This window comes from Camelus dromedarius, chromosome 6 (genome assembly GCF_036321535.1).
Source record: "Camelus dromedarius isolate mCamDro1 chromosome 6, mCamDro1.pat, whole genome shotgun sequence".
Lineage (NCBI taxonomy): Eukaryota > Metazoa > Chordata > Mammalia > Artiodactyla > Camelidae > Camelus > Camelus dromedarius.
In genome coordinates, this window is record NC_087441.1 from 5,595,964 (window position 1) to 5,623,283 (window position 27,320).

The 27,320-nt window shown below is 41.9% G+C and overlaps 1 protein-coding gene across 3 annotated transcripts in view; it reads left to right on the forward strand.

The window, feature by feature from the left end:
* The window catches only part of PRKN (parkin RBR E3 ubiquitin protein ligase), a 1,163,915-nt gene that overhangs the window by 405,574 nt on the left and 731,021 nt on the right, over positions 1-27,320 (forward strand). For 2 of the 3 annotated variants that reach the window (XM_031456655.2, XM_031456658.2), the window contains exon 4: positions 16,108-16,229. In XM_031456655.2, the coding sequence (XP_031312515.2) occupies positions 16,108-16,229 (122 nt within the window). The remainder of the gene's footprint in view (positions 1-16,107; positions 16,230-27,320) is intronic. The other variant, XM_031456656.2, reaches the window with a different exon arrangement.

Below are 27,320 nucleotides of genomic sequence, written 5' to 3' on the forward strand. Positions count from 1 at the left end.
GAAGAAGCGAAGAAACAAAGGAGAAAAGAAATAATTCCTTACTTCATAAAAAACATCTTGCAAAGAAACATAGGCAGAATATGCATTATTTGTACATCAGATTCTTCAGAAAGAAAGAAGGCCAGCAGGAATGGGCCTTCCCCACCGGCACATCCGACACAAGCAGGGAAGTTTTCAGGTTGCCTAGGTTATCGTTCTCTTCTTTATCTGCTCATCTGACTCTTCTTTATCTACTCATCTGACTCCTTGGAAAGAAGCTTTAACAAGAGAACGAGACAGCTGACCACAACAGCACAAGATCATCTAGGAACAGATGTTGCCTGTCAATACATTCACATTCACGATACGTCCCATTTCAAGACCAGGGTGAAACAGGACATTTAGCTTTCGTTGGGGACTTAGTCAGTACATCCCTATTTATGACCCTTTCATGATGAGTCCCTGCTGAGTTCTGAGCCTTGGGACAGGCTGCGGTGTTTGACGAGTGTTGCCCCCTGAAAGTCACTCTCCGCTGGGACTGTCTGCTCTTCCCCGCCTTGCTCCACGTGGCCCATCTGGGCCCATCAGGACTCTGTTCTTCGCTGCAGACTTCCTCGTAGCTGAATCTTGACTTTTTACCCTTTAATGATTCCTCACTCTAATGTTTAGGTGGAGATTTTTTTTCTACATGCATTCTGGCCCAGCTGGGCTCATCCTGACCATCCGCACTCAGGAGATTTGGAAATACCTTCCAGGAATTACATATTTTCTTTTATTTATTGCTCTCAGCCTTGATTTGAGGTAGATACTGTTTTCCCCCACTTTATAGGTAAAGAAACTGAGGCTCAGAAGGTTTTCAGTACCTGTCTTACTGAAAACCACCTGGTATTTGAATCCATTTATTTCTGAGTCTTACATTACGTTAAATGCAACCTCTCCCCTACTTTCCAGTTTTTAAGTTTGATTTTATTTTCTTCGAGAACCTACCTTTCAAGTATCAAACCTAATTTGAAAGGCTGAGCACACTATGGCCAACCCAAAAGAGCAAGGGCACTCGAGTCATCCTGAGTTGGGTTTACATCCCACAAATGGCGTTTATAAAGCCATGTGGCTCTGGGCAGATTACATTTCTGCAACCCGGAGGTTCCATCTCATGCAACAGACATGCAAACTTCTCAGGGATCTTCAACGGAAGCTAGCACCAGGCAGGCACAGTAGTGGACACTCAATAAATGATACCTGATAGTGATGGAAGGTGGCATTAAAAATATTTAAGTAGCACAAGCTAAAGAACATAAAAATATTTCTACTCTCATAGTTTCACTATAAGCCAAGATCTCAAAGTCATACAACCCAGAACAGAAGATGTTTATAATTAATTTTCATGCAAAGAAGAAGCGGTTATAGAACAGCAACCACAATGGTGTATATTTCTTGCAGCTCAGTGACATTTACTGTGGTTTTCATGGCACACCTCCAACACAGGCATCATTTAACCTCGAAAATGTAATTATTTCCTGACCAAAGAATCAAAGCACCAAACACCAGCAACCTAAACAAGAGTGGCTTAATTGTAGATCTTCATTTGTGAAATGGAGTGAAAAGGACTTATCTTCATAAAGTGTGCTTTTTCTCCCCATGTTGAGGAGGACAGTTGAATGATGCACATTTTTTTTCATCTTTATTTTAAAACTTGAGTGCATTTTTGTATCTAATATTGCCTCTTCTTGTGTATTCTGAATGAAAATCATCCTTGGCAGAAGCAAAACACCTATCTACGCAAAGATCCATTTGGCCAGATTTCGCAATGTGCAGTCAATTTAGAAATGAAATAGAACCACCGGTAATGAACAGAGGAGGAAACTGAAGAGCTGAAAAAGTGAATGGATTGTCAGTGTTTATTATTTTTACCAAACAGTGTGGTTGTTGCTTATACAGTTCTTAGATAAAGAAGTATTTTACAGACCTCTGAGTTTACTAGGCTCTGGTGGATTTCATGGGCAAGTGTCTATAAAGATAAGCCGAGTCTTTGGCTGATTCTTACAGAAGAGTTGTCTGAATAGAGGAGCATATGTCCCGGCAGCAGGGAGACGGACAGGAGATGAGAAGATGCCCTTTCTTTAAATCACTGCCCGGGAAGACCACACGTGGAGGCCTCTGAGCATCGCACGCCCCCGCTGCTGCACCAGGCCCCCCCACTGGGCCTTTGTCCTTAGGGCCTCAGCACGGTCTCAGTGGGACCCCACAAAGCAGGCCACTTTCTCTCCTGGAATGACTGTTTCCTGTCCACTCAGCTGACATCTGAATCTCATGAATGTTTTTATGAATAGTTTCCACACCTTGTGGTGCATGAGAATTACCCAGTGAGCTTCGAAGATAACAAAACACTAGAACTGAACAAATAACCGTTTTCCAGACCCCAGCCAGATATATGGATTTGCAAGGGGGCTGTCTAGAGCGGGCTCGTCCTGTCCCCCAGCTGCAGTCCTCCCCAGGGCTCTCGACTGCCCCCCACCCCAACATCCCTCCCTCTGCCTCATGCCCTGGACCACAGAACAGACAAACAGATCCCAGCCAACCTCCTGATTTTGTTGACTCTGTGTTCCATGGCCCTCTTCTGCAGGAGGACAGCACCCCCTACTCAGGAGCCCGGTACCCCTTGCTTAGAGAGCATGATCCACTCCTGCCTTTTGCTCCCTGTGGTGGGGCTGCACACGCCCACCTAGCTTCACACCCCGCCAGGGATGGACTCCCCCAGCGGGGTGTCTACAGCATGGAGTGAGCGGGAGCTGCTCTGTGTCCTGGAAGCACCTCCAGTCATGGTCATGCTGCCCCCCAGGAAGCACTGACTGTCCAGGGTCCTGTGAAGTTCCTGGGCTGTGGTCCTTCATCCGGGCAGCCGTGGCTCGTCCTCTAGAAGGCAGACTGCTCACTTCCAGGTGGAGTGCTGTGTTTGAGTTGTGTGGGTGGTGTTTTTATTTCAGTTGCTCACTTAGCCACCTGTTTCTTCCACCAAGAGACTGTGCTGGAATTTCATCCCACGTTCCTCTGTCTCCTTCCTCAGTGGACAGTATTTTTTTCTTGAGCTAGAAATGGTTATTATACTCTATGGAAATTTAAATCCTCCTTTAATTGAGGTATTATATTTATTGATAGTCTTTTTTTTTTTTTTTTTAAGTTAGGGAACCAAGTCTGACAGCACGTGAAGTAAGGGGAGCAAACGAGAATACATGAGTGTTTGCTTTTCTGCACCCCTCACCTCCCACCCAGGAAGGCTGTAGGAAGAGAGGGAGGAAACGGTGGCTACAAGGAAACAGAGGGGAAACTGAGGAAGGGCCTTGCTTTATGTACCGCATGGAGGACTGTCAAGAGGTGCCATCCCCACTTGCATCGCAGAGCTGACGACGGAGCATGGACGTTGCACGACCTCCATGGACCTCCCGGAGGTCACAGGACCGGGAGCGGTTCTCCGGGAAACCGCGTGTGCTCGCGTCCTGGTCTTTCTCGCCCGCGGCCCCCCGGCTGTTGCGTGTGTGCTTTCTCCCGGGCAGCTCTCCTTGTCTGTTTCTCTGTAGCGTCTTCTCGGCTGCCTCTTCGCCTGTGTAAATCGTTCTGAACTTTCATGTTTTTCTTCTTTCTGACACATCCTTAGCCGTTTTCCTTTTAGTGGCCAAAGGGCAACATATATATTTACAATATAATTTCCATATACGTTTATAAGTGTATATGTATTTTGTGACTATACATATGTATGCCTATTACAGGCTTCTCCAGGTATAATTCTTAGATCATGATTACTACTGCAATTCAGATTTAACCTAATAAGTGTTTTCTTAATCATCAAAGCCCTAATTTCTTCCAGAGCCCTTATTTTATCTCCCCAAATGATCTTCCCCAAGTTGAAATACATAACCAAAAGAAGAGCCTTACTTTTAAGTAAGATTTTGCTGACTTTTGCAGTTACAGTAATGCAGCCTGGTCGCATCCGTCAGGGAAGCCTCGCTCCGTGTGTAGGTAAGGGCATTCATCAAGCTCTCGTGTCTGTGAGACAGTGAGGCTCCAGTCAAGGGGGCCGATGGAGCTTCACAGGGACTGTTTACAAGGTCACAACTAGATGGCATCCAAGCCACCAGGTGGTTTGGACAGGTGATCGAACCACGGGTCGTTGCCTGAAAAGTCAGGCAAACTAAATTTTTCAAGGACTATTCCGAAATGAGATTCTTCAATCAATTTGGAAAATCTGGTCAGCAAATGGGCATACCTTCCAGGCAAGGACAGTGCACCCTGCAAATGGTGACCACAGCCGGTGGGAAGAGGCCAGTCTGTCCATTTGGAATCCAGAAGGGCTAGTTCATTGTCCCCAGTTTTTTAGCCTTGCTCATATATTCAGTGATGACCATCGGTGGCATCACCCTCAAATCTGAAGCTTATTATGCAGAATAAACAATAATTTCAACAGTCTTACTACTATTAAAATAGGACTCTTTATTTTCTTAATGCTGACACAAACATGGCTGTTGTACTGTAGCCTTCCCTACACGATGCAGTTAAATGAAGATTTATAACCAATTTATATTTAATCTTCTGACAACATTCATTTAGCATTGCCAAATAACAGAAGCTGAGAAACGTTTTGTTTTAGAATCTCGACTGTAAAACCAGTTACCAACCTGCACATCATTTTAATGGGTCTGGAAGAACATTCCTCACTGCATTGTCACAGAGCTTACGTTATTTTAGGGTCAGTGTATTACGATTTTATCTTTTGCAAGTTAGTTTCGGGTCTAGCTGTTTGATTTCCTCCACGTACTTGACATTATTTATTCATTGACACAGGGAGAATGCAGTAAAATGTAGTCTCCACCCTCAAAAATCTAAAGTCTAATGAAGTTGCTAAAAATACCTATGGGATATAGTGGGATAGAGAACGATTTAACTACCCAGAGAAAAATGTAAATAAAATGTAATGAGAATTTAGGAGCAGAGGACTTACATCTGACGGATGAATCACTAAGAGTTCTTGGAGAAGGTGGTAATAATTATGGTCCCCAAAAGACTGAGGGGAGAGGAGAATTAGGGAATGTAGAAATAGAGGCAAATGATGCATTTTTAGATGATGTTAGGGGCAAAGGGGAAGGAACAGAGGTGAATATTTATTGTGTGCTTGGGTGCTTGTGTTCAGAGACAGTCCCTGTTAGGACTACAGTCTTCTCTCTTGCTAAAAACAAGGTGTTAAAGCACAGTTTACAAAATGTAATATCATGCCTCTCAAGCAAATAGCACATGAACACATGTAAAAGGTTTTATTTAATTCATTAGTTAATGAGGGACATATAAAATACTATGACCAGTTCAAAGAGCACTTGAGAAATTAGGGATCCATTTCATGTTTATCTATAGAGCTACAGAGAGATGTCCAACAGACCATACACCTTTGCGGTTTTCTGTTTCTCAGGACAGAAATTACCTGCATATCTACTGGACAAAAATCTACCAGTGACAGTTAACTTCCCTAAGTCTGGGACCTTCAATCAATGTGAAACAATGACTACATTCCTGTGTGGCCACAACTGGCTATTTACATTTACATAAAAAGCGTATATAGCATTAAAAACTTAGCTTCTCGGTTGCATTAGCCATACTTCGTGTTCTGAGTCGCCGCATATGGCCAGCAGCTGGCCTAGCAGACAGCACAGACGGAACATCTCCAGCACCGCGGAAGGCTCTACTGTACAGCACTGCCCTGGAACGCTTTTGGATGGTTTTTGCCCCCATGATATCGAAAGGACTTGCCACCCACATTTTTGGCCTCATTTCCAAGTTTCAGATGATTTTTCTGGTAGAAGTAGGAAAGGGTGTGACTTGTGAGGGCCTGGTTCAGCTTGAAGTAGAGAAAAATAGGGGAAGGTGAGGATGTGATAGTTTCACGCAAGCAGTGGAGATGCTAAGTTTATTAAGCAAAAGTGTTTGAATCTCATCCAAGAAGCAAAGAGGAGACATTTATGAGAATGATATGATCAGATTTACTTAAGGAAAATTAATATGAAAGCAATTTGGAGAATTAATAGGTTCTAGAGAGCATATACATGGGATGACCTCTGGGAAATTACTTAAGTCCAGAGAAGAAGAGGGGAAGGAAAGGAGAGGGAACCTCAAGGGTAGTAGACAGTCCATCTGCATTTAGACACACCTGACATATTGTTCTTACCTGGTGCACATGAGGTACCACGACGCAACTGACGGCACTGCATATTTACCCACATTTCAAAAGGCAGAGAAAATAAATTGTTTCTCATATGAGCAACTATTTTAGAAAATATTGGTGTCAGAGAATCATACGAGAAGTCTCAAGGAGTTGGTTTAACAGGAGTGTTCGTGAAACTGGTGCTGCTTTAAAAAATATTTTATCTGTGTTTATGGTTCTTGGTGAAATTTCATTTAACAATAGTGGAATAAAAATGCTGAAACAAGTTCTTATGACATAATTTTCTTAGGTATTTATAATAAGGAGAATTAATTAGGAAATCGAGATGCTTATCTAATCTGTGTCTATCTATGTGCAGATGTAATTTAGATACTGAGGGCTTTAATCAGCAGGAACAAATGATCATGCAGTTCACGGATGCTGAGGCTGTAGGGGAGGGACACACAACCATCAGTGACCACATCAGGGGAAATAAGAGACCCCTAAAACTGAATGTTTAAGGAAAATTTAAAAATTTTAGCAAATAATTTGTGCTCATTTAGTAGTTCTTTTGTGTCCGTCCTGTGAACGAGTCACTAAGCTAAGTGCTGTTGATTCCCCAGTGCCTTGCCAAGCTCTGAAATACAAAGGTGAGGAAAGCAGAGTCTTCATACTTAGAAAACGGGTTCCACAAGGAAGCAGACGTACACAGTAATTACCGTGACGCTAATTACAAACACACAAGCCAAATGAACCACGCGATGGAGCTGTGGGGGGAGGGACGTCCTCTCTGCCTGTGGGTCGGGGAAAGGCAGGCAAGGCTTCTCAAGGACTGGGTAGCACTGGACACTTGGTACAGACTTTAAAGCTGAACGGGACTTCCTCCTGAAGGAAACTGGTCCCAGGCCAAAGGCAGGTATGGAGGCCTGAGGACACACGGGGTGGAAATCACAAGTGTTTTGGTTTTGATACTGCATACGACAGTGGTAATTAAGTTTGGGTACTTGGCTGGGAGAAAATCAGGAAGGGCTATGATAAATAATTTCAGCTGTGAATAGCTATTTTTTGTGATTTTTAGTGCCTGAATAGAGTACATAGTCTAAGACTGTCATTTTCAATAATGATTAACAATTTTAAATATTTCTATATAAAATGATAGATATATATTTTGTAGTAAGACACAAAGTGTAAACGAATTTCTGCAAAGGTAGAAGCAGGGACTTTCACAGTCCCCTGCCCCACCCTCCTTTGGCCTCCAACCCCAGGACCCTGGATGGTACATCTTCACCCTCCAGTGGAAAAATGCTGTTGTAGGCGAACACGTAGATGGGTCCTGGAGGCGTTTTGAGCAGGGAATCCACAAAGTAGAAAGACTGTCACGGTCCTAGGGTCTAGCGTAGCTGTGAAGAGTGTTTGGACCAGCGTGATTCTAATGTGTACTGTTAGGAACATACATAATCCACAGTATTATCAGCCTTGATTAAAAGAAGACAGTAATTGTATATTTTTCCCTCAACATGATGGCATCATCTCACACTTCTAACTAATCACCATGTCCCTGAAGAAAATGAATTCTTCTCATATTTCAAGAAGTAGTAGAGACTTCACGAATCTCAGTTCCCACCCAGGGCCTTCTGAAATCAATACTGGGAAAGACCAGATTTATTCACATTTATATATTTTGTCTTATCATTTGGTGCAAGCAAGATAGGATGCGTGAAACAGCGCAAACTGTAAGAGGACGTTTAATGGCAGTAGTGAAGATTGGAAATACCGTACCTGAATGAAATACTTATCCCAAAGTTCTGATAGTGGCTATTGTGAGTGAAATAAGATCGAGAATGTTGTGGTGGGGAGCTCCTTGCTTGCTATTTTCTAACTGATGCTGTTTCTCTGGGTGTTCCTTTTCTTAACAGGTTTCACTCACACTTAGAACATTTGAAATAAGGAGGTTTTAAAATCATTTTTTAAAATATCGAGAAAGGTGTCACTCCTGTCAGAATACTTAAGAAATTCTATTGATTCTAGTATTTTGCCAGAGATTACCATTTCTTGGTATAACGTACAATTTTAGAATATGTGCACCCCCTTAAAAATGAGATTTGCTTTTCTTTACTGATAATTGCTGTACCTGCGCGTTCTTGCTGAAGGCCGTGCTGTAGAACGTTAATGGAAGTTTCCATGAAACCTTTAGCGCTGGTTGAACGAGGGAAGGGGGGTGGCGAGGCTGATGCTGAAGCAGTCGGTGATTGCTGGCAATGGTCCTTAATTGCCAGCCTGTGTTCAAGTGCCACTTTTCAGCAGCCATTGCTTCAGTCCCCCACAGTATTTAATAATAACCACCATCTGAATCAAGGTTATCACCATGCAGTCGAGGAGAACGCGTAAGTTTGTAATCAGGAAAACTTACACTCAAATCTCTGACAACCGCATGGCTGCCTTGGGGACAGCACTCAACCTCTTTGAACGTGCGTTTCCTCATTTATGAAGTGGAGACGATCGTGCTTACCTTTCAAAGAAGAATAAGCACTAATGTGAGCAAGCCTGCCATGAAGATGAAATTTTGGAATCCATTTTGAATCTCCTTGAATAACATTTTACAAATGACACAATAAAAAGCAGTTTTTATTTTGGAAATGCTTTATTTTTTTAAGTGCATTAGCCAGCTTGAAAATGTTACCCGCTAGACCGGACCTGTTTCATTGTCTACTGTATTCTTTCCTAACTTTTCTACAATCCACCTGTGTCACTTGCATAATAATAGTGATTCATGGAAAGAAATGTGACTCTTAAATCAATTTAAGGACTTTCCATCATGGTTTATATTCCATAATATTATTAAATATTTCATTGTAAAGGATTTGGTTGGGTTTGAAGCCATTTTAAGAATTATACCCCAGACATTTCTAAAACTTTAGAGGTAGGTTTAAGATGGAAATAATGTGTAAGAATTAACATTCGTAGAAGCAGAAGCACAGCCGCCCGAGGGAGCAGGAGGAGGAAGTGCCCACAGGCGCGAGCACCTGCGAATAACCCGAGCTCTAAATTTTTTGACAGCAAGTAAGAAAAGCTGACGAGCATCAGACACTGCAAGGGCCGCAGCTGCATTTCTCCTTTTAAAACCCTCACAGAAGCGTGTGAGTTAGGTGCTGTTCTCATCTCTGTTTTGCACATGAGAAAGCAGCATGAGGGTCAGTTGAGCCACCGAAGGCGATGAGGCAAGACTTGGGCTGGACCTGGACGGGTGTGTCCCTGGCTGTGGAGGTTATATTCTGAGGAAACCAGACACAGCCATCTGCGGCGTCAGCAGTTTCTTCCCCCTAAATTTGAGTTGGGGGCGTTCACTCAGCATTTTGAAGAGCTGAGAGCTTTCTGGCGCCCACCCTAACCATCCCTGCCTGAGACCTTTTCTGAGAAGAGTAAGCGGCTGGGTTTACCCTGCTTGGCTTCAAACCTGGTTATTTATTTAACCTGTTCCTTGACTTATGCTTATTCTATATTTTAGTCTTGGCAGGGGAGGTTTGGTTATTACTCTTAAAATGAATAATGAAAGAATAAATTGGCAACAACAACAACAACAACAACAAAACAGGCCAAGACATTAGCTTTCATCAGCAGTTTTTACCTCACTGGATTAAATTATGTTGCAGATACATTAATTTTAAAAACCCGAGCACAAAAATTGAGAATTAAGTTATAACTTTTAAGGGTAGAGTCTCCCTCTAGGGATTGCTAAACATGTTTTGAAAGTGCATACACTGGATGGATGATTATGCAATTGGAAGTTGTTTATAACACAGCATTACCTTGGTGACTCTGCAGGAGGTAAGACTGTGGCTTGTTAAAAGCGTGCGGTGGTGAAGCTGGATTCAGTGGGGTGCAGCAACCCATTGGAAAAGGATTGAAATAAAAGTGTTTATGTGTAATGACCATCCTGCTTTAAAGTGGTTCTATTTGTCAATTTTCAGAATTCATTTTTTTCACTCCACATTCAGTTTACTAATTTCTATACAAAATTTTAAGTATTCTTTTTTTAAATTTTACTTTTACTTATCATACTAATCATTTTGTGATCTTAAGAAAATATTAATGTTGCCAATCTAAAATATGATATACGAATACTTTGAAAAATGTGTGAAGTTAGTCCAGCAAGTTTGGCTCATGGAAAGGTGTTCCGAATATTTGGTATTAATGGCTACATTCTATTTAATGTGAATTTTGCTCTCAAACTACCATACCTGCTATAGCTTTCATATCATTTGAAAAATGGGAGACTTCGTTGACCTGGCAAATATTTACTGAATATTTACTAAGTTCAAGGAACTGCACTGGCCATTTGGAACATATGAAACAGGGGGCAGTGTTGCATACAAGGGGCTGTAACAATAGGAGAAGTAGGGCAAATACAGAATGTGTATGGGGCCAAATCCTTCTTCCAGTTTTCATTAGGTTGGAGTGGACCTGAGCCTTGTGTTTTTGATGACCCAAAGCAGGTTTCATGCAGAGGAGATAATTCCAGGAGTAGCACTGAATGGATTTCATATGGAACCTTAGACCAATTAATTCAGTGTGCACTGTTCAGACTAGAACTAATGGCTAGTACGAGGCCAGCGTAAGGAAGAAGGGGTTCTGCAAAGATAAGCCTCCCGGCTGGCAGAGGGAGTACTGATTTTTTTCACCTAACGTATATGTGTCGTGCTCACGAGCGATATGATCCAGCAAATGTGGTCGAGCACAGGCTGAAGGACCACCATCCAGAAATATGAGCAAGAATTCTGACAAATGTTGCGGGGGAAGATTCTCTGTGCCCCAGCTCCCTATCACGGGGCCAAGGTCACAGGTTCAGAAACTCTTTCCATTGGTCTGTTCCACAGCAGGTTCATAGGAGTCAAACAGGACTGAGGTTACTCCCTAAGTGACTAGAGGAAGAGGTAAACCGAGGGAACATGGCAGGTTACAGCTGATCAAGGCAGCTAATGGCGCAGACAGCAATAATATCCTTGATACTTAGAAAACAAGAACAGAGTGATCATCAGAAGGAGGCAGGAGGGCTGAAAATGCGGAGTGCCAGGCCGGGCAGTGGCGGGGGGCTGGATGAGCTCTGTGAAAGGTGCTCACTCCAGGGGCTCCTCCTCATCAGGTGCCGGCTTCCTGATGTGAAGACAAGTCTGTTGTTTAAAGGTGACCAGACTAAGCTGGGCACTTTCCTACTCTTAGAAGTAAGTTTTAGGGAGATATCCTTATGGGGAAGTCAAGGGAAGCATTCTTAGAGGAAGTGCCATTGCAACTGAACCTTGAATATATATGGGTCAGAGTTCGAAGCTGGTGCTGGCAGTGGAGAGGGGCAGAGGTGTGGGGGGGTCGGGGCTGTAGGAAGGAGTGGGGATCAGCCCTGCTCTGCCTCTGACACTACGCAGAACCCAAGTCTCCACCCATCTCTGCCCTACCTCCCGGGGCCTCAAGTTCAAGCCTTCCCCCTTCCCCTTCTTTCTCGCTACATTGTTTTTATATTAGCACACTTGACGCCGGCTATTGGGCATCTTGGTGTGACAGAAGAATCTTCTTAGTATCGCTGTCTGCCTGCCTAATTAGGGAGGGGGAGAGGGGACAAGACACACCGTTGTTACTTATTCTCTTCTGTGCTGTCTGCTTTGGTAGCTTCTACACACATATGGCTGTTAATACAAATTACTTAAAATTATATTTAAAAAACCCCAAAATAATAGTCTCTTGATAGTTCTAGCCAAATTCTCAGTAAGCAGCTGTAGCTAATGGCTACTATGTGGGAGAAAGCGGATGGAGTACATTTCCGTGGCCACAGAAATTTCCTATGGACAGTTTGTTCTGCTTAGTATTTCAATATGCTCATTCGTAGTAAGTATAAGTTTAAACCAGTGTGTCCCTGCTGCTTTACAGCATACTGACACTGAGCATCATTTTGCCAGGGTATAATGTGTGTTGAATCCGACTCTCTTCTCCCCTAGAAAACAGATTATCCAGGCAATTAAACTCTTGACTCTCTGTGACAACCAGTGATGGAAACTTCTGAGGTCAGTGACAGGTTTTCATCAGAATCAGAATGACTTTTCCTAAGGGTTTATTTATCTTATTAAAACAACATCTTCAGGCCATAAGCCCATTATCTAAAATACATTAAAGGTGGAAACTGTGCACATTAGGCTAGTTTTTCAAAAAGCCAAGGCAAATAATATATATTCTTTTTAAATAGGGATTTTGCTCAGTACATGGTGAATGTTGTTAATGTTTTTGGCAATTTTCTGGACCAAGAGAGTAAGGGAAAAGAAAAGACTCAAGGAAGGATTATGTTAGCCAGACAAAGTGGGAGAGAAAACCTTAAGATAATGATAAAATGATAAACACTATGGATGCTCTGAATGGACATAGTGACTCACACTTTAAAGGGGCCCTGAACACTAACTGTGCTTTTAACTTCCATCCAGACAAAAACAAACAAACAAAAAAACTTCTGAAGTCACTTTGTAAAATCATCACGTGAGTAGACCAGACTTCCTGGTTCGTGATACAAATAATTGTACAAGCTCACGGGTGGCTTCCGTGTTGGAGGGGAGAGCTTGTCAACAGGCTCTTCAGCAGGAGTGCTTAATAATATGTGTTTATAAATATTAGCAGTTGGCCTTGCTGTAGATCAAACCCGACACCTTAGTCCTTCCTCCAGATTTTTTTTCCAAATTTTTTTTCTGAGAAATGCCTTTACACAAGATGCTTCATGAGAGGAAGGCTTCTGAGGTCTGGTGGAGGTTGGAACGGACCGTGCTCTGTACTTCCTGTCCCCAGGAGTCTGTAAAGTCCTGAAGTGAGAAGACTTGCTTAGCTTGGCATCACCTAAAAAATGGTTTGACTGAAGGATTCCTGGTTTTTTGGCTTGACACCTTTGAGCAGCCTGCAAAGCACTGCAGTGTCTGTAAGGGATACTTGGGGTCTACTCCCTTGGTCTGAATAGAACAGCTGAAACAACCAACTCACTCAAAAAGCTCTATTGTTTTTGATGAAAAAGTTCTTATTTTTAGGATGTTGAAGGATTTAGGGGTGAAGTAGCATGATGTCTTCAACTTAAACATCATTCAGCCGAAAAAGTATGTCTGTGTCGTACATGTGTGTATATGTACACACACAGGGTGCACTCAGAGTACGGCGAAATATTCACAACTGGTGAATTACAGGGAAGGTTGTCATTTGTAAGATTTTTAAAGTATTTCTATATGTTTAAAACCTACTATATAAAAAGAGGGAAATCTATAAAGACAAGCACAAGCTGTTTTGATTGTTTTGGGCAGTGAAAGGGTTGCGATATGAAAGAGTTGATTAAGAGAGAAAAAGGATTTTAAGATGCAGCTGAAGTAAGAGCAGGAAGATTCACATTACTGACCGGAGACAGATGTATACCGAGGGAGAGTTTTCTGGGTCCTTGATCCCATGGCTTTGCTGTTCCTGTAGGAGTTATGGCTCCATATTTGAGTCTACCTTAGACCCTTCCATCAGGTCCAACGGGAACCTTGCCCAGAAGATTGTCAGGGTGTTGTTCGTGCTTATCCCTGTCCTGTGCACTCCAGACCCCAGCCTGACACAGAGAAGCTTGCCAGTTTTCAAGAGTATGATGTAGCCAAATAGGTGGGGGAAGCCGTCCTGAAAAGCAGCTCTCAAGATTTACCTGAAGCCCTCGCTGCTCAACCAGCTAGCGCCAGTAGCTTGAAATTTGCTGTAGCCGAGATTGGCCTGACCTTGATCTTCCTTAGACCGGCCATTAATCCCCAGCTGGCGCTGGCTCTGGGAAGCACTGTGTAATAGATTGCATGTCATCTCGTATGCTTCTAGGGCGCGGGCTTTGGCATGCGGTATTTTCTGACTAACTTCTCAAGGACTTTAGTGAAGGTTGTAGCACGCAGAGGTGGGTGTCCCAGTCTTCACATTCTGCCTGGCTCTATCATTAGCTGAAACAATATTGCAAACGTTGCTATCGCCCAAAGGGAGAGAGAAGAGTCATTTAGTTTCCTGCAGTTTCTGAGATGCTTCGTTTACTATTGTCAAGTCCTTGCTAATACACTCTTTCAACGATGTTAGTGTCTCTGCAATCTCTCCTTTTTCTTCCTCCTTTTTTTTTTCTGTTTAACCTTTACAGTAGGTTATAAAAATTGTGAATTGGATTTTGTTCACGTTGCTGATACCTGTTTTAATGATAAAAAGCTCCTGCCTCCTTCACTAAGCTCATCTTAGTACACATTAAAACTGTCACAGTTCCTGTGATCTTCTGTCGGTTGTTATGGTATTTCTATAACTTTAATATATGGTCCTATCTGTTGCATTTATGATACACATAAAACCTTAAGAATATATTTTATGTAATCATTATATTTGCTAATAGCAATGTGATATTCATAGACTTGAATATCTTGCACATTAAGGCACTAAAGCTGGAAAGAAATGTCACAAAATCATAGCTTTTTATCAATATAAATATATATTTAAATTTTATCTTCCCTTTCATGCTGGAAGCTAAATATCAATCTCTGGAAAGCAATATTTACAAAATATATTATCAATAAATGATGAAATTATAAAACTTTTTTAAATTTCTTTTTTTTTATTGAAGTATAGTCAGTTCACAATATTGTGTTAATTTCAGGTGTACAGTGTAGTGATTCAGTTATATACACATATATATTCCTTTCCTTTTTTTTTTATTATAAGCAATTAAAGGTATTGAATATAGTTCAACAGCATCTTCATTGTGTTTACATTCTACAAAGAATTGTCACCTATAATATTAGTAAAGATGGCTAGACAGATGACACTTAAATTTGTCTAAAAAGGCTGTTTTTGTAAATTAGTAAAGCAAATGGAGCTGCTTAAGACTTCGGGATCTTTTTTTGTTTTCCCATTATTTTTGTATTAATTGTTTTTAATAATGCATATGCATTTAAAAGACTGAAAGTTTTCACTCATAATGGTCAAACATATTTACTTTTCATTATTTCTAGGTGTTCTTGATGATAAGAGTAAAATTTTGAACAAATTTTTATGCCATGACCTTTCATGTTACCACCACCCACTAAGAAGTAAGGATTAGAAGAACTATTTAATAATTTTAGAAATTTGGAAGTTGGTTATTTTACTGGTAAATGTGTCTGAGTAAAGTTAGTTCTTTGTAGATATACAAGTCTGAAGCCATTCAGAAAGACTCCCCTAACTTACATAATAATGCTACCCCTATGTGGTGACATTTGAGAGATTTGATCAGAGATGTTTAATTATCAATTTTTTGGGTCTAGTTTTTGCTCTTGAAAATGTATTATTTGAATAGCATTTGTCTAGGTGCAGAACACATGACATGCAAAACACCCGATTTCCACACACAGCTGCCGGGCCTGTTAATCCCCTCAGGGCTCTTGTTTTATTTTATGTGTGAATGTGTGTTGGAAAGTCTTCATTGGAAACTCAGCAAGCTGTGATCATATCATTCATGTCATGAGAAGTGGGCTGGTTTGTCCCTGTAGATAAGATTTTAAGAGGAAATATCTGGAGCCTTCAGACTGGGTACAGACGCATGAGATAGAATTCAGGAGCGGCAGCCTCTGAATTTCCAATGGTCTTACATTCCTTGTCCTTTTCAAAACTTTAACAGCAAAGTGCGTTAAATTTCCCTGTGCTGCAAATACCCTTGGCCAGCTCTCCCGGCAGCGGGCTGCTACTTTGCTGGATAAGTCACAGGGCTGTTGGCAAGGAGAAGAAAAAAATTTCACTCTTTTGAGTATAAAACTAGATCTTCTAAATTAAACTGTTGTATCTTCATTGGATTATTTATCCTACTAATGTCTCAAAATGTTCCTGAGGAGTTAGTTTTGAAATTTGTCTCAATTTGAATTCAGCACTGATTGGCTATTTCCTCTGCTTCTTTTTCTCCCCAGCAGGTAGACGAGCCTACAACAGCTTTTATGTCTATTGCAAAGGCCCCTGTCAAGGAGTGCAGCCGGGAAAGCTCAGGGTACAGTGCAGCACCTGCCAGCAAGCGACGCTCACCTTGGCCCAGGTAAGCAGAGGCGGCGTGGGCAGAAGGCCCTGAAAAGTGGACATGTGTTTCCAGAGTTGCCTTTCAGGATTTCTCATCAGATATTACCTATCATCAAAAATAAAAGACTTCTATGTGGTTGTAGTGGTTAGTGGTATCCGAAGTTTCATTTAAAAATATACTGCTCTGTAAAAGTTAACGTAGTGCACGGTCATTGCCACCATTTCTTTAATCCAGGCCATTTGGAAGGAAATGCAGAGGCTGCTTTCATAACAGTGAGAGGTTAGGTTTCAGCGGGGGTGGGGGTCTCTGAGAAGCTGCCAGGAAGGATCCTTCTAAGATCCTGGAAATGTTTCATATCTCGATCTGTGGGATGGGAACGTGGTTGTATGAGTATGTCAGAATTCGTTCGACTGTTGGTTTAAGATTGGTGAGCTTAAGTTGCTAAATGTAAGTTATATGTCATTTAAAAACTGAAAAGGAAGGTTACGGATCGACGAACAGTATGCACATAAAGCAGGGGTTGGCAAAGCACAATGTGCTGTGGCCTCTGCTTGTTTTGTTAAGTCCATGAGCTAAAAACGGTTTTTACATTTTTAAGTGGTTGGGAAACATCAGAAGAATAATATGGCGGAACCCATGAATGTGACATGAAGTTTAAATTCCAGTCTTCGTTAATGAAGCTTTATCAGATTGCGGCCCCGCCCATGTCTGCCCGTGTTGTCCGTGCAGCTCATGTGCCCTAGAACTGGATGGAGTAGTTGCAACACAAACTGGATAGCCTGCAAAGCCCGGCGTGTTTTCCCTCTGGCCTTTTAGAGAACAGATTTGCCAACCGACTTCTGGTGTAAAACACAGTCACAGCTAGGCCATGATAGTTGTGTAGGATCTGGCTAAATGTTGTGTGGATGCTAATGTGTGTAGGGACGTGGCGGGCACTCTGGTCAGCTCAGTGGTGCGAGCATAGGCAAGGAGGCACGAAAGGACAAAGAACTTTGGGAGCATCAGGGGCCGAAGTATAGTGCAGCCATTCCCACATGGGCCGCAGTGACGGCCAGAGCGTTCAGATTTTATTCTGTGGCTAAGGGGGGCCAAGGCAAAGTGCTACAAACAAAGACCACGTATAAAATGATGTTTTAGGACTGTTTCTCAGTTTGTCATTGGGACTGAGGCTGGTGACAGATTGAAGGCAAAGAGGTTAATCACCTACATACAAGGTTCAAAGGTGAGAAGCCGAAGGCCCGGGTAGGGTGGGAACCGGGCAGAATGGATGCAGGGGAGCGCTGAGAACGAGCCTGAATGATGCACTGAGAAAAGGGGAAACTGTGGCTCCCTGACTCAAGCCTGGGGAAAATGGTGCAGTTACTCAAAAACGTAATTCAGCATTCGGCTATGATACAACATTTCAGCTACATGGGCAGATCCGCTCAGGATGACAAATCCATGAGGGACGCCTAGCTTTGTCCTGACCCCCTGGCGTGGACCTTTTTCTGGGGGGGTCACTGCACAGTGCTTCTGTCTGGGAGACGTGCTGTCTTAAAGTCCCGTAGTTTCTCTTCCCCCGGGTTCTCTCCTCTGCCACTAGCCTCTCACAGTGCAGTAAACAGCTGCCTCTAGTCCTCTGATCTGTACTCCAGTCCTGGTTGCTTCAACTTCCAATAGGTCTTAATGAAAACAGCAGTAAAACATTATTATTGAACTCCAAGCGTAATTTTTTCCGTGCATTATCTCATTTAATTGTTTCATAACACTCTGAGTGAAGTAACCCTATTTTAGATTTGAGGAAAATTAGGCTTAAAGAGATTAAGAAAACAAGAACTTGTATGTAGTGGACTAGGGGTTTAAACCAGGTGGGTGATGGTCTAAGTGCTAAGCTCTGCGGTCTCCTTCTTTTTACTCCACGGACAGGTTTACCCCAAGGTCATGTGCTCACACATGCCCAGTGATCAGTCAGGTGATTTAAAACTTAAGTCGATGTGGACAGTGGGTTGTGGTGAGGACTGCGGTGGGTGGGCGAGGCCAAGGCCCCGTGCAGGAGGCAGCTCCTGCCAGATTTAGCAAGTAGGGGTGAGGGCTTATTCTGGCTGACCTTTTATTTAATCAAGAGAAACCAAGAATGTGGAATTTTATGTGAAATTTCTCATTTAAAAATATGCTATGTGGGCGAAAAATGGCAAACAAAAAGGATAGAACAACCTGCAGCATCTGTCTAAATGGACCAAACCAAAGTGGAGCGTTGCGGGGGTTAAATGATACTTTGGTATTCGGTGCTCAGCAGAGCCTGGCTACAGTAAGCCCGGATTAAAGGGAGGATCGTTGAGAAGCGTGAGCTGCAGGCGGCGACTCTGGGGCCAGGCTGCGTGGGCTGGACTCCTCACTTCCTGCTTGTGTCAGCTGGGGGACATCTGCTCACTGGGATAATGGTGCCTACTTCTTATTTGTTGTGACAATTAGTTAATATATGAACAGTAGCTGGAACATAAATACTTAAATATTTCAAATGCTTCATTATTGTTGTTTTATTATCAATACTATTATTATTCTTCACATACACATACTGTATCGTGTACACATACATACAATACACGTACGCACACTTACACAGACTTCACTGTGACGTCAACCCAGCCCTCACCTAACTCCCTTTAGAGAAGCAAAGGCATCTGCACTTCCACCCTGTCCACCAGGAGGCTCCATGATGAAGTCAGGTCGCCCTGCTCACCTGGACCAGCGCTTTCTTGGAGGGGTGATGTCACCCATCTGGGGTCTCTGGCCTGCCACATCTCGAGCGCCCACTCCCCTGACCACCCTGGCCTCTGTCTGTTCCCAGGACTGTTCCATATTTGATTATTAAATTCATACTTTTATTATACCTACATTATTTTTCACTCTGCACATCATTGACTCCTCTCTTAAGTTTTTCTATAGTTATCTGGCCTTTCATCTCATCATTCACTCCCCTGACAGGCCAAAACTTCAACTACCTTATTACAGATATCATTAAATTTCTTTTCTACATTCTGTGCAATTGTCTATCTGTCCATATCCCAAGAGTCTATAAACCTCATAAAATCAGGTAACTTGTCAGCTTGGGTCCCTGGCTTACTTCCAGCACCTCACATGGTACCTTGCTCATTGCAGATGGCATCTGTGTTTGAACTTCCACACATTAATTCAACAGATCCACACACTTTAGGAATTCTCTTTGGCATTTTATGATTATATTGATCATGGTGATTCTGATTGTTTTGCTACAATTTATTGACTTCCTTCCATACCTTTATACTCTGGTACTTGTATTTTTCTCTAGTTCTCACGATAGAACTAAAAAGTAGATATTATTGTCCAGTGTTTTCAACCAAGAGACTCCATGAAGTTAAGTAATGAGCCCAAAGTTACATGGTTAACAAATGTTGCACCAGGAGTAAAAAGTCTTTTCTGTGTTCCTCCAAAGCCCTGGGCTTTTCTAGGGTAGACTGCTAGCTATACAAATCTAGTAATCAGTGTCCTATTGTCTAACTACTTCCCTTGTATCTAAAATATCATTCAAAAGTGCTCTTGGAAAAAATATGCTTAAGGATTTAAAGAAAATGGAATCAAAGATGATTTAAAGATTATTTAATCCAGTTTTAGTACATTTACTTGATGTAGCATAAACTGGTACCCAACAAATGAATAGACCAGACCTTTCATTCTTTTTTTTTTTATTAATAACAAAAGTCCTCACCCAGTAGTGCCTTCAAACAATATCTCTGTGGAACAGCCGACTCATCACGCTGCCAACTGGCCTGCAGGTTAGGGCGTGGCAGCGATGGAGCAGGCGCCGAACTTTGCGAAGGGGAAGCATTTCTATGCAGAGAATAGACAACTGTTAGGTTTCATTTTTGCCAAACTTTATAAAGATTTACAGCTTACACAATTTCCTCTGGTCAGGAAAAAAAGAAATAGGATCTTGTGTGGCTGACTCGTTATAGGGAACAGAGTATAATTTACCCGAGCTTCTGCAATGAGCTTTTTATACACAAGGAGAAAAATTGGAACCTACTTAGCCACCTAGATTATTGTTTAAAACATAATTTTATTTTTTCTGGTCTGAATAAATCAGTCTACAATAAACCCCATGCCTTTCATGAGTCTCAGGAACCTCCTAATTATTTTTTGTCTGGGATTTATTCATAATTCCAACATGTCTCAATGCTGTTTGTTTTACATGTGAGATAATGAGCCACCTCTCACACATAACACTCTAAAACTGAATTGCTGAAATGTTTCACATTTAATGTGATACTCGTAATAAACTGGCAAGGAAGGTGGACAGCCATTTCTGTCACAGTGTTAAGGACGGGGAAACTGAGGTCTGAAGTTTCGGCCTGACCTTCAGGGTAAGTTGAATATCAGCTTGGACACCAGGTTCTCTTCTGTCTCCAAATCAAATGGTCTTCTTTAATTCATGGTGACCTTGACCAGGGTTTCTACGAACTGAAATAGCCTTTAGAAAAATGAATGCTCACTGGAAAATAGTGAGCAACGACTGATTGGAAAACCCGGCAAGCAGCCAGTTTCCAATTGCCGGTTCAAAGCTTGTCCTCTCAGGTCCACACGTAATGACACAGGGCTGACCACGGAGGGAGGTTGTTTTCTCCGCACGCATACATTCCTGATTGTGTTCTTGAACAATAATGAATGCTTTAAAATACCCTGTGTCATCACTGTTTCCCTCATTAGTTTGGAAAATCTAATGACAAGTAAACCACATGCTCAGAGCCTTTTTGTTTTTAATCAGAAAAGTGGGCAGAAAAAGTAAGGTCTCCCAAGACGTGCAGACTATATGCTAGAATAACTAGAAATTAAAGAATTCATATTGGAAAAAGAAACAGCACCAAGAGGCTTGAAGGTGCTTTTCCCCCTCCCTTTCTCCTTGAGTCCTGCCAAATTCAAGGTCAGAATGTCGATAGACCTTATTCCTTCTACCATCAGTCCTGTCGTTAAATTGTAAGTGTGTGTGGTGGTGAGTGGGCCTCTGGTAAGGGAGAGAGAGAGAGAGATATCTTTACATATTTATATATATAAAATCAAGTGTTGCCCTTAGCGCAAGCTCTCAAAGATTTCCCAGCGCCAATTTATATAAACACAAGACGACCATAGACTGTGTGACTTGTTAAAAATCTTACCTGGGCTAGTGAAATTCAGTTAGATTATGATGCTGCTGGTGAGTGTGTCCCTGAGGATTACTCAGAGGGTTCCTTCTCCTGAGCTCTGCAGGCTTCTGCTCACTAAGTCCTAGCAGTGTTCTCTCCCACGCTGAGGACGAGGCAGCCTGTCCCTTCCACCCACCATGCTCCAGATGTCGCCCGCGTTCTAGATGGTTGCACCTCCTGTGGAAATCAAAGCTTCTGTAAGAGGAAGAAACTGATTAGTTTTTCTGATAAGATACAGGCTTAAAATATGGTAAGGATGTCTATGAGTAAAATCATGTATTGGCTCCAATAATTAACAGAAGATAGAAAGGGCATAGAAGTGAGGGGTGAGAACACATAGCACACAGCATTCTGCTTAGAGTCCTGGGCTCTGAGCTGCCTGGGAGCAGAGAGCTGGAGGCAGTGGCCTCTGTGGTCCTTTTGCCCATTAGATGTTCTGGAACTGAATTCTGGTTCTGTCATTTATTAGCTGTGTGATTTGGGGCAAGTTACTTAACCTTTTTATGTCTCTGTTTCCTTGCCATAAAATTGAAGTAAAAAATTCATGAAAGTTATTGTGAGGATTAAATGACTTAATTCACACGGTGCCTGGCACATAATAAAAATTCAGAGACAGTTAGCTCTTAATGTTATTTCTTCAGGTGAAGAAAACGTTTGGTTTTCTACCAAAAGAGCACTGAGGCAACTGCTGAACTCACATTGTAAACTGACACCTCCGGGCTTTTCAGGTCTGATTAAGTTCAAATTGTTAATTCCTCCAGCACAAACTGTGGGTAACCTGAGTTATCCGCCATTAACATCTTTTTGTTTGCACTTAGTTTATTAGTCTTAAAATGAATCATAAGCCAGGAGGTTACTGCAGCCAAGAGCTGTAGATGATTTTTTTCCCCTACAATCACTGTAATTACTTTATCTCAAAAAGAACTTTATCTTTGCCACTCTAATGAGATACTCTGCCATGGAATAGCATTAAAGCTAAAAGGTTTCTGATGAGAAATGGTGCAATAAATAGAGTAAGATGTAAAATGCCCAGCATGATGGATTTTATTTAAAATTGGTTTATAGATTAGGAACAATTTATGTGGGGAAATTTATTAAGAAATATAGTCTAAATGTATAATTACTCCTAAACTTAATATTTGTTAGAGATTAATTGTTGGTCGGGAGTCTACTTACTTCCCTTAATATCAAAAGCTACTCTCATATGTAATAAAGTCACATATGTAATAAAACCATAGATGAGAGAAAAGGCGATGGACAGAATGGCCCCTTGGACTTGGCTTGATTCCCATGGTTCAGGGCAGAGTGAGAGCAAAGAGCAGACAAAAGAGGCTTTTCATCAGAATCTAGTTGAGAATCAGGGCAAAAGCCAGAGCCAGGCCGAGCTGGGGAGGAGAATGGAGCCCAGCGTCATTCTGGCACCACGAGGATCCTGGCTAGGACTGCCAGACCAGCACCCGCATATGCAGGGTGTTCAGCTGAATTTGACTTCAGATAAACAATGAGTAATTTGTTTCAATGTAGGTATGTCCCAAACATTGCATGGAACATAACTATATTGTTATTATTTTTAATCTGAAATTCAGATTGACGTCCTGTACTTTATCTGGCCATGCCCTTCCTCTTTGCGGGGACCTCTGTGTAATGATGACTGGCGCTGACACCAGGGAGGCCCCTCAGTTGGCTTTTGGTCAGGCTGTGTAGGAAGGCAGCAGCTGGAGGAGGAGAGGAACAGCAAGGCGTCCGCCAGGACAGCCAGCGCTGACAGACTCGGCAGTGGGCTTGTGCGGGGGGTACTCGCCCAGGCTCTGGAAGCAACCGGGGGCCCTGAGGGTGATGCCGGCATCCGTGAGTGAGAGGAATCAGCCAGCAGTCATTTGAGTCGTGGTCATACCTCTACTAGATGGAAGTGTTTGTTTCTGGACAGCTACTGATAATTATTAGTAAACCAAGGGAACTTCTCATTAGAAAAACAAACCAACCGACAAAAGCAATTAACATGTTCTTGTGGACTGGGAAACAATTAGTTCAAATTTTCCTGGATTATATTAATATGGACATTTAATAAAAAGTTTACAAACAAAAAGTGAAAAATAATATAAAGTTGTTGCCTATTGAAATAAATAAAATGATATATATATAAAAATAATTATTTATGAAATAAGAAAAATGCTATCTAACTGAGCTGCAGGCAACTTTAGCCAACAGCTAGTCACTATGTTATGTCACTATTCACTATGTTATGTTATTTCAATTATAGAAATTCTTAGATTGAGAGCCTTTATCATATGCTTAATATTTCAGAACTGAAATTTTTTTGGTCATATGTCATTAGTTAGAGTGATTTCAGTGAATTGAAGCCTGCATGAATGTTGGTCAGTGTTCGTAATTCGTTGGCATTTCTATCAGGCTAATAATTTTCAGTTGGACTCCAGTGGAGGAAGTGTTTCACTGCTTCTGTATTTGGGGACTCTCTATATTGTTAACTGTTTTTTTTCTTTAATCATGATTTTACTTATAACTCTTTAAGAAAGGAAAAAAAAAAAGAAAACAATCTTGCAGGTGCATATCCCCAGAGCATGCCTTTAGACCCCTCGAAAGCGTTGGAAGTCCCTGGAGAGATGGATTCTGCAGCACGTTGTAAACAGTCTCACTGCTTCTGCTTCGTTACTCAGCCACACTCCTGACCCTCGATGCTAATGTGAAAATCTCAAAACTACAGGCAGGAACTTTAAATCATGCTGTTTTGAAATGTGTATATATTTTAAAAAGTGTGTTGAGTTCTTTATAGTATTGCTCCCAAAGTACATTACTTTATTGTATATATATTATGAGGAATGAGTATTATTAATAACTATTATTGAATATTTACCAAAAACCAGGATCTAAGCTCCGCACTTCTAAATATCCCATTTAATTGCTATGTTATTTGAAGAGTCCTCATTCTAATTTTCTTATATGCGCATTGTTATGGCAATGAGGTACATCAGGCTAATGTTATTTATTTTATATGGAAAAAATGATAAACGTTTTCCAAAGTCTGTCAGTCAATACTGGCAGGTAGTCATTAATCCAGCCTTGAACTTGTTTTTGTGAGTGAAATGCCACCGTTGTCTCAGCAGTTGTTTCTACACATAAAGGTAGCTCCCTGGTTTTATACAGAGTGAAACTGATATATTAGCCATTTGACTACTTAGAAGCTTTATCAAGAATTGTGGAAAGAAAAAATAGATCTTTAGGGCATTGGGTTAATTTATTTGTTCCTTGCTTAAGAAGAAAATGGCCCAGAAACCTCACTGGGGAAAGAGAAATAGAATTTAGTAGCTCTGTCGTACTCCATTGTAGATCCTTTGTCGATGCTCTATAAAGAATGAGCATGTTACCTCGCGCTAATAAAATGTGAGGGCAGAAGAGTCACATTGAGAAGGAATTAGGCAAGACAGTGCAGATCAGGACTGCGATACGCTTTTGCAGTTATTTTACAGAAGCGTCGGTACTTATGCAGGCACGCTGTCTTCCATCTGGGAATATCAGGCTACCTGCATAAATGCGTCACTGAAGCCAGATGAGAAATGGAGAGGTTAATTGACTTTACTTGGGTCCACAGTGAGAAAGGAGCCAAACTAAGAATTAAATCTGGGGAACCAGAGTTTAGATTCTAATTGAAAGCATCCATATTGAGTTACATTTGTTCTCTTACTATGACTGAGGCAGAACAGAGCTTTGCTCTACAAGTTTCCCTGGAAAAGAGTCACATTTATTAGACTACATTTCCTAAAGTGGGGATGGAGATTTGGGAACTGGATAAAAAGTGAAACACAGGCATTTTTCCTTCAGTGAGGAGAAAACAGAAGAACGCTGGTGCACTTGGAAAACAGGAAGCCATGAAATCTCATGGATTATGACAGTTTTAAGTGACTAGTTAGCTCTGCTGGTTTGTTGCAGGCATAATAGTGATGAAGTTAGAGTCCTTTTAAATCTTCAGCTGTGCATTGAGAATTCCACATTAATTCAGAGAGCCATCCACTGACCTGCTGCCTGGGAAATCGCCTACAAGTGAAACAATCAGATACAGCCATTGTTTAAAGGTGGCCACATCATCTCATGGACAAATGAGCTTTTTCCTTCATGATGTGCTAAAAATAAGTGAAAAACCATGTTATTTGTCTTTCTTACTGAATAGGATATCCTGTTTAATGTAGTTTCGGTAAAAGGTCATTGTAAACAAATATGATGTAATATGTAAACTGTGTAATGTTGCCGTCAAGCTAAGATTTAAGCTTTGCGTTAACAGATATAGGAAAGATAGTATATGTGTGTGTGTGACCACAAAAATGAATGGGGTATGACCCCAAAAATCAAAGACTCTGTTACGTGGGCACCCCTCTACTCCATTACTACACCCAGGGGCTGTAGATTTTTCCATCTTTGTGCTTTAGTCCCTGATGCACAGGAGTTGTTTAGACCTGTTTTGTGGAATAAACGAATAATTGAACAAATGGCATCATAGTCATGACATGCCTTGGCCTACCTGTAATCTTAGAATAGGAATGGACTTTGTAGTCATCCAATCCACATTCCCTCCTGGTACAAAAACAGCTCGGATAATATATACTTGATGTTTGCTCATCTATCTTCTGCTCGACAACCTTTAGTAATGGAAGAATCATTGCTTTTCCAGGTAGCTAGATGTCTGCTTTGTACAGAACTCTAATTGATAGAGTTACTTGACCTGAAATCTGTCTTCACCCATAAATTGTAGCTCTGTTCATTGAAAATAGAACAAAATTCAGGGAATCGCCCATCTGTCGGCTCTTCATATGGTGAAAGCAGCTAAAATGATTCATTTCCTAGGTCTTCCTTTCTCTACTAAATGTATGGCTTTCAAATGTAAGAAAGGCAGGAAGTATCTCCTTGCCTCAAAGAAATTCACTTTTCTTTGAACAGCTTGAGAGTCACAAGAGATACAGCAAGAGCGTGGAAGAAGAATCATGGTTCGAATCGGCACGTCCTGGGAGGCAGGACCAGCAAATACTGCTTGAGTTTGGACAGGATTCATGTGGACAGGCTGGGACTGATTCAAAATATTCTCGAGAGGAAGCCTGAAGTGTAGAAAGGTTAAAGGAGGGGTGCACGCAGGTAGTCCTTCCTGGAACAGTGATGGTTTTAAGGTTGGAAAATCAAGACATGTGGTCAGAAATGACAACTCAGAGAAGCAAGTATGGTGGAGCTGAGAACACGGGATTGTTCCCGACGTGGCTCGTCAAGTGCTTGAACCTCGGTGCGCAGTAGTGATTTTTCTAAGGCAGCTCCAGGCAGCTCCAGTTCAAGCCTTTTACAACCTACACTGCACAGCCTATCAAGCCTTCCTTCTGCTGATGATGCTTCTGTGTCTTTTGCTAAAGGCACTGTCATAGCCTCCTAGTAGGTGACAGATTCTACTTGGGCCAAATGAATTACTTTAAGTTTCAAATTCAATTTTGGTTCTGTAAATAAATGTCCCATCTTATGAACAACAAACAAAAACCTCTTCCAGCACTTCTGCTGGGCCTGTGCTGGGAGGAGCCCTTGCAGGGGGGGTAAGGGGGGGCAGCGGGAGGGGGTCTCCTCCTCTCTTTTCCCATCTTGAGCTCTCACTCCTGACCTACCATTCTACCCTCTCTGGTTTCTGATGTCTCAATGTTAAATTCAGATGAGAAAACGAAGGAAAATAGGTAGGGGAAGTTCTCACTTGACTGGTGACTGTCCTGGGGTACATCTGAGCCATCAGGGGCTGGCGGGTGTGAACGCAGCCTCTGTCTCGCTGGCTCCTATGCAGGCTGTGCAGACGCCACGTGGGAAGCGTCAGCGTCGCCGCAGTCATGTGCTAATGCGGCTCCTCCAGCAGTGGTTCCTCCCCCAGCTCCTGCTTTCT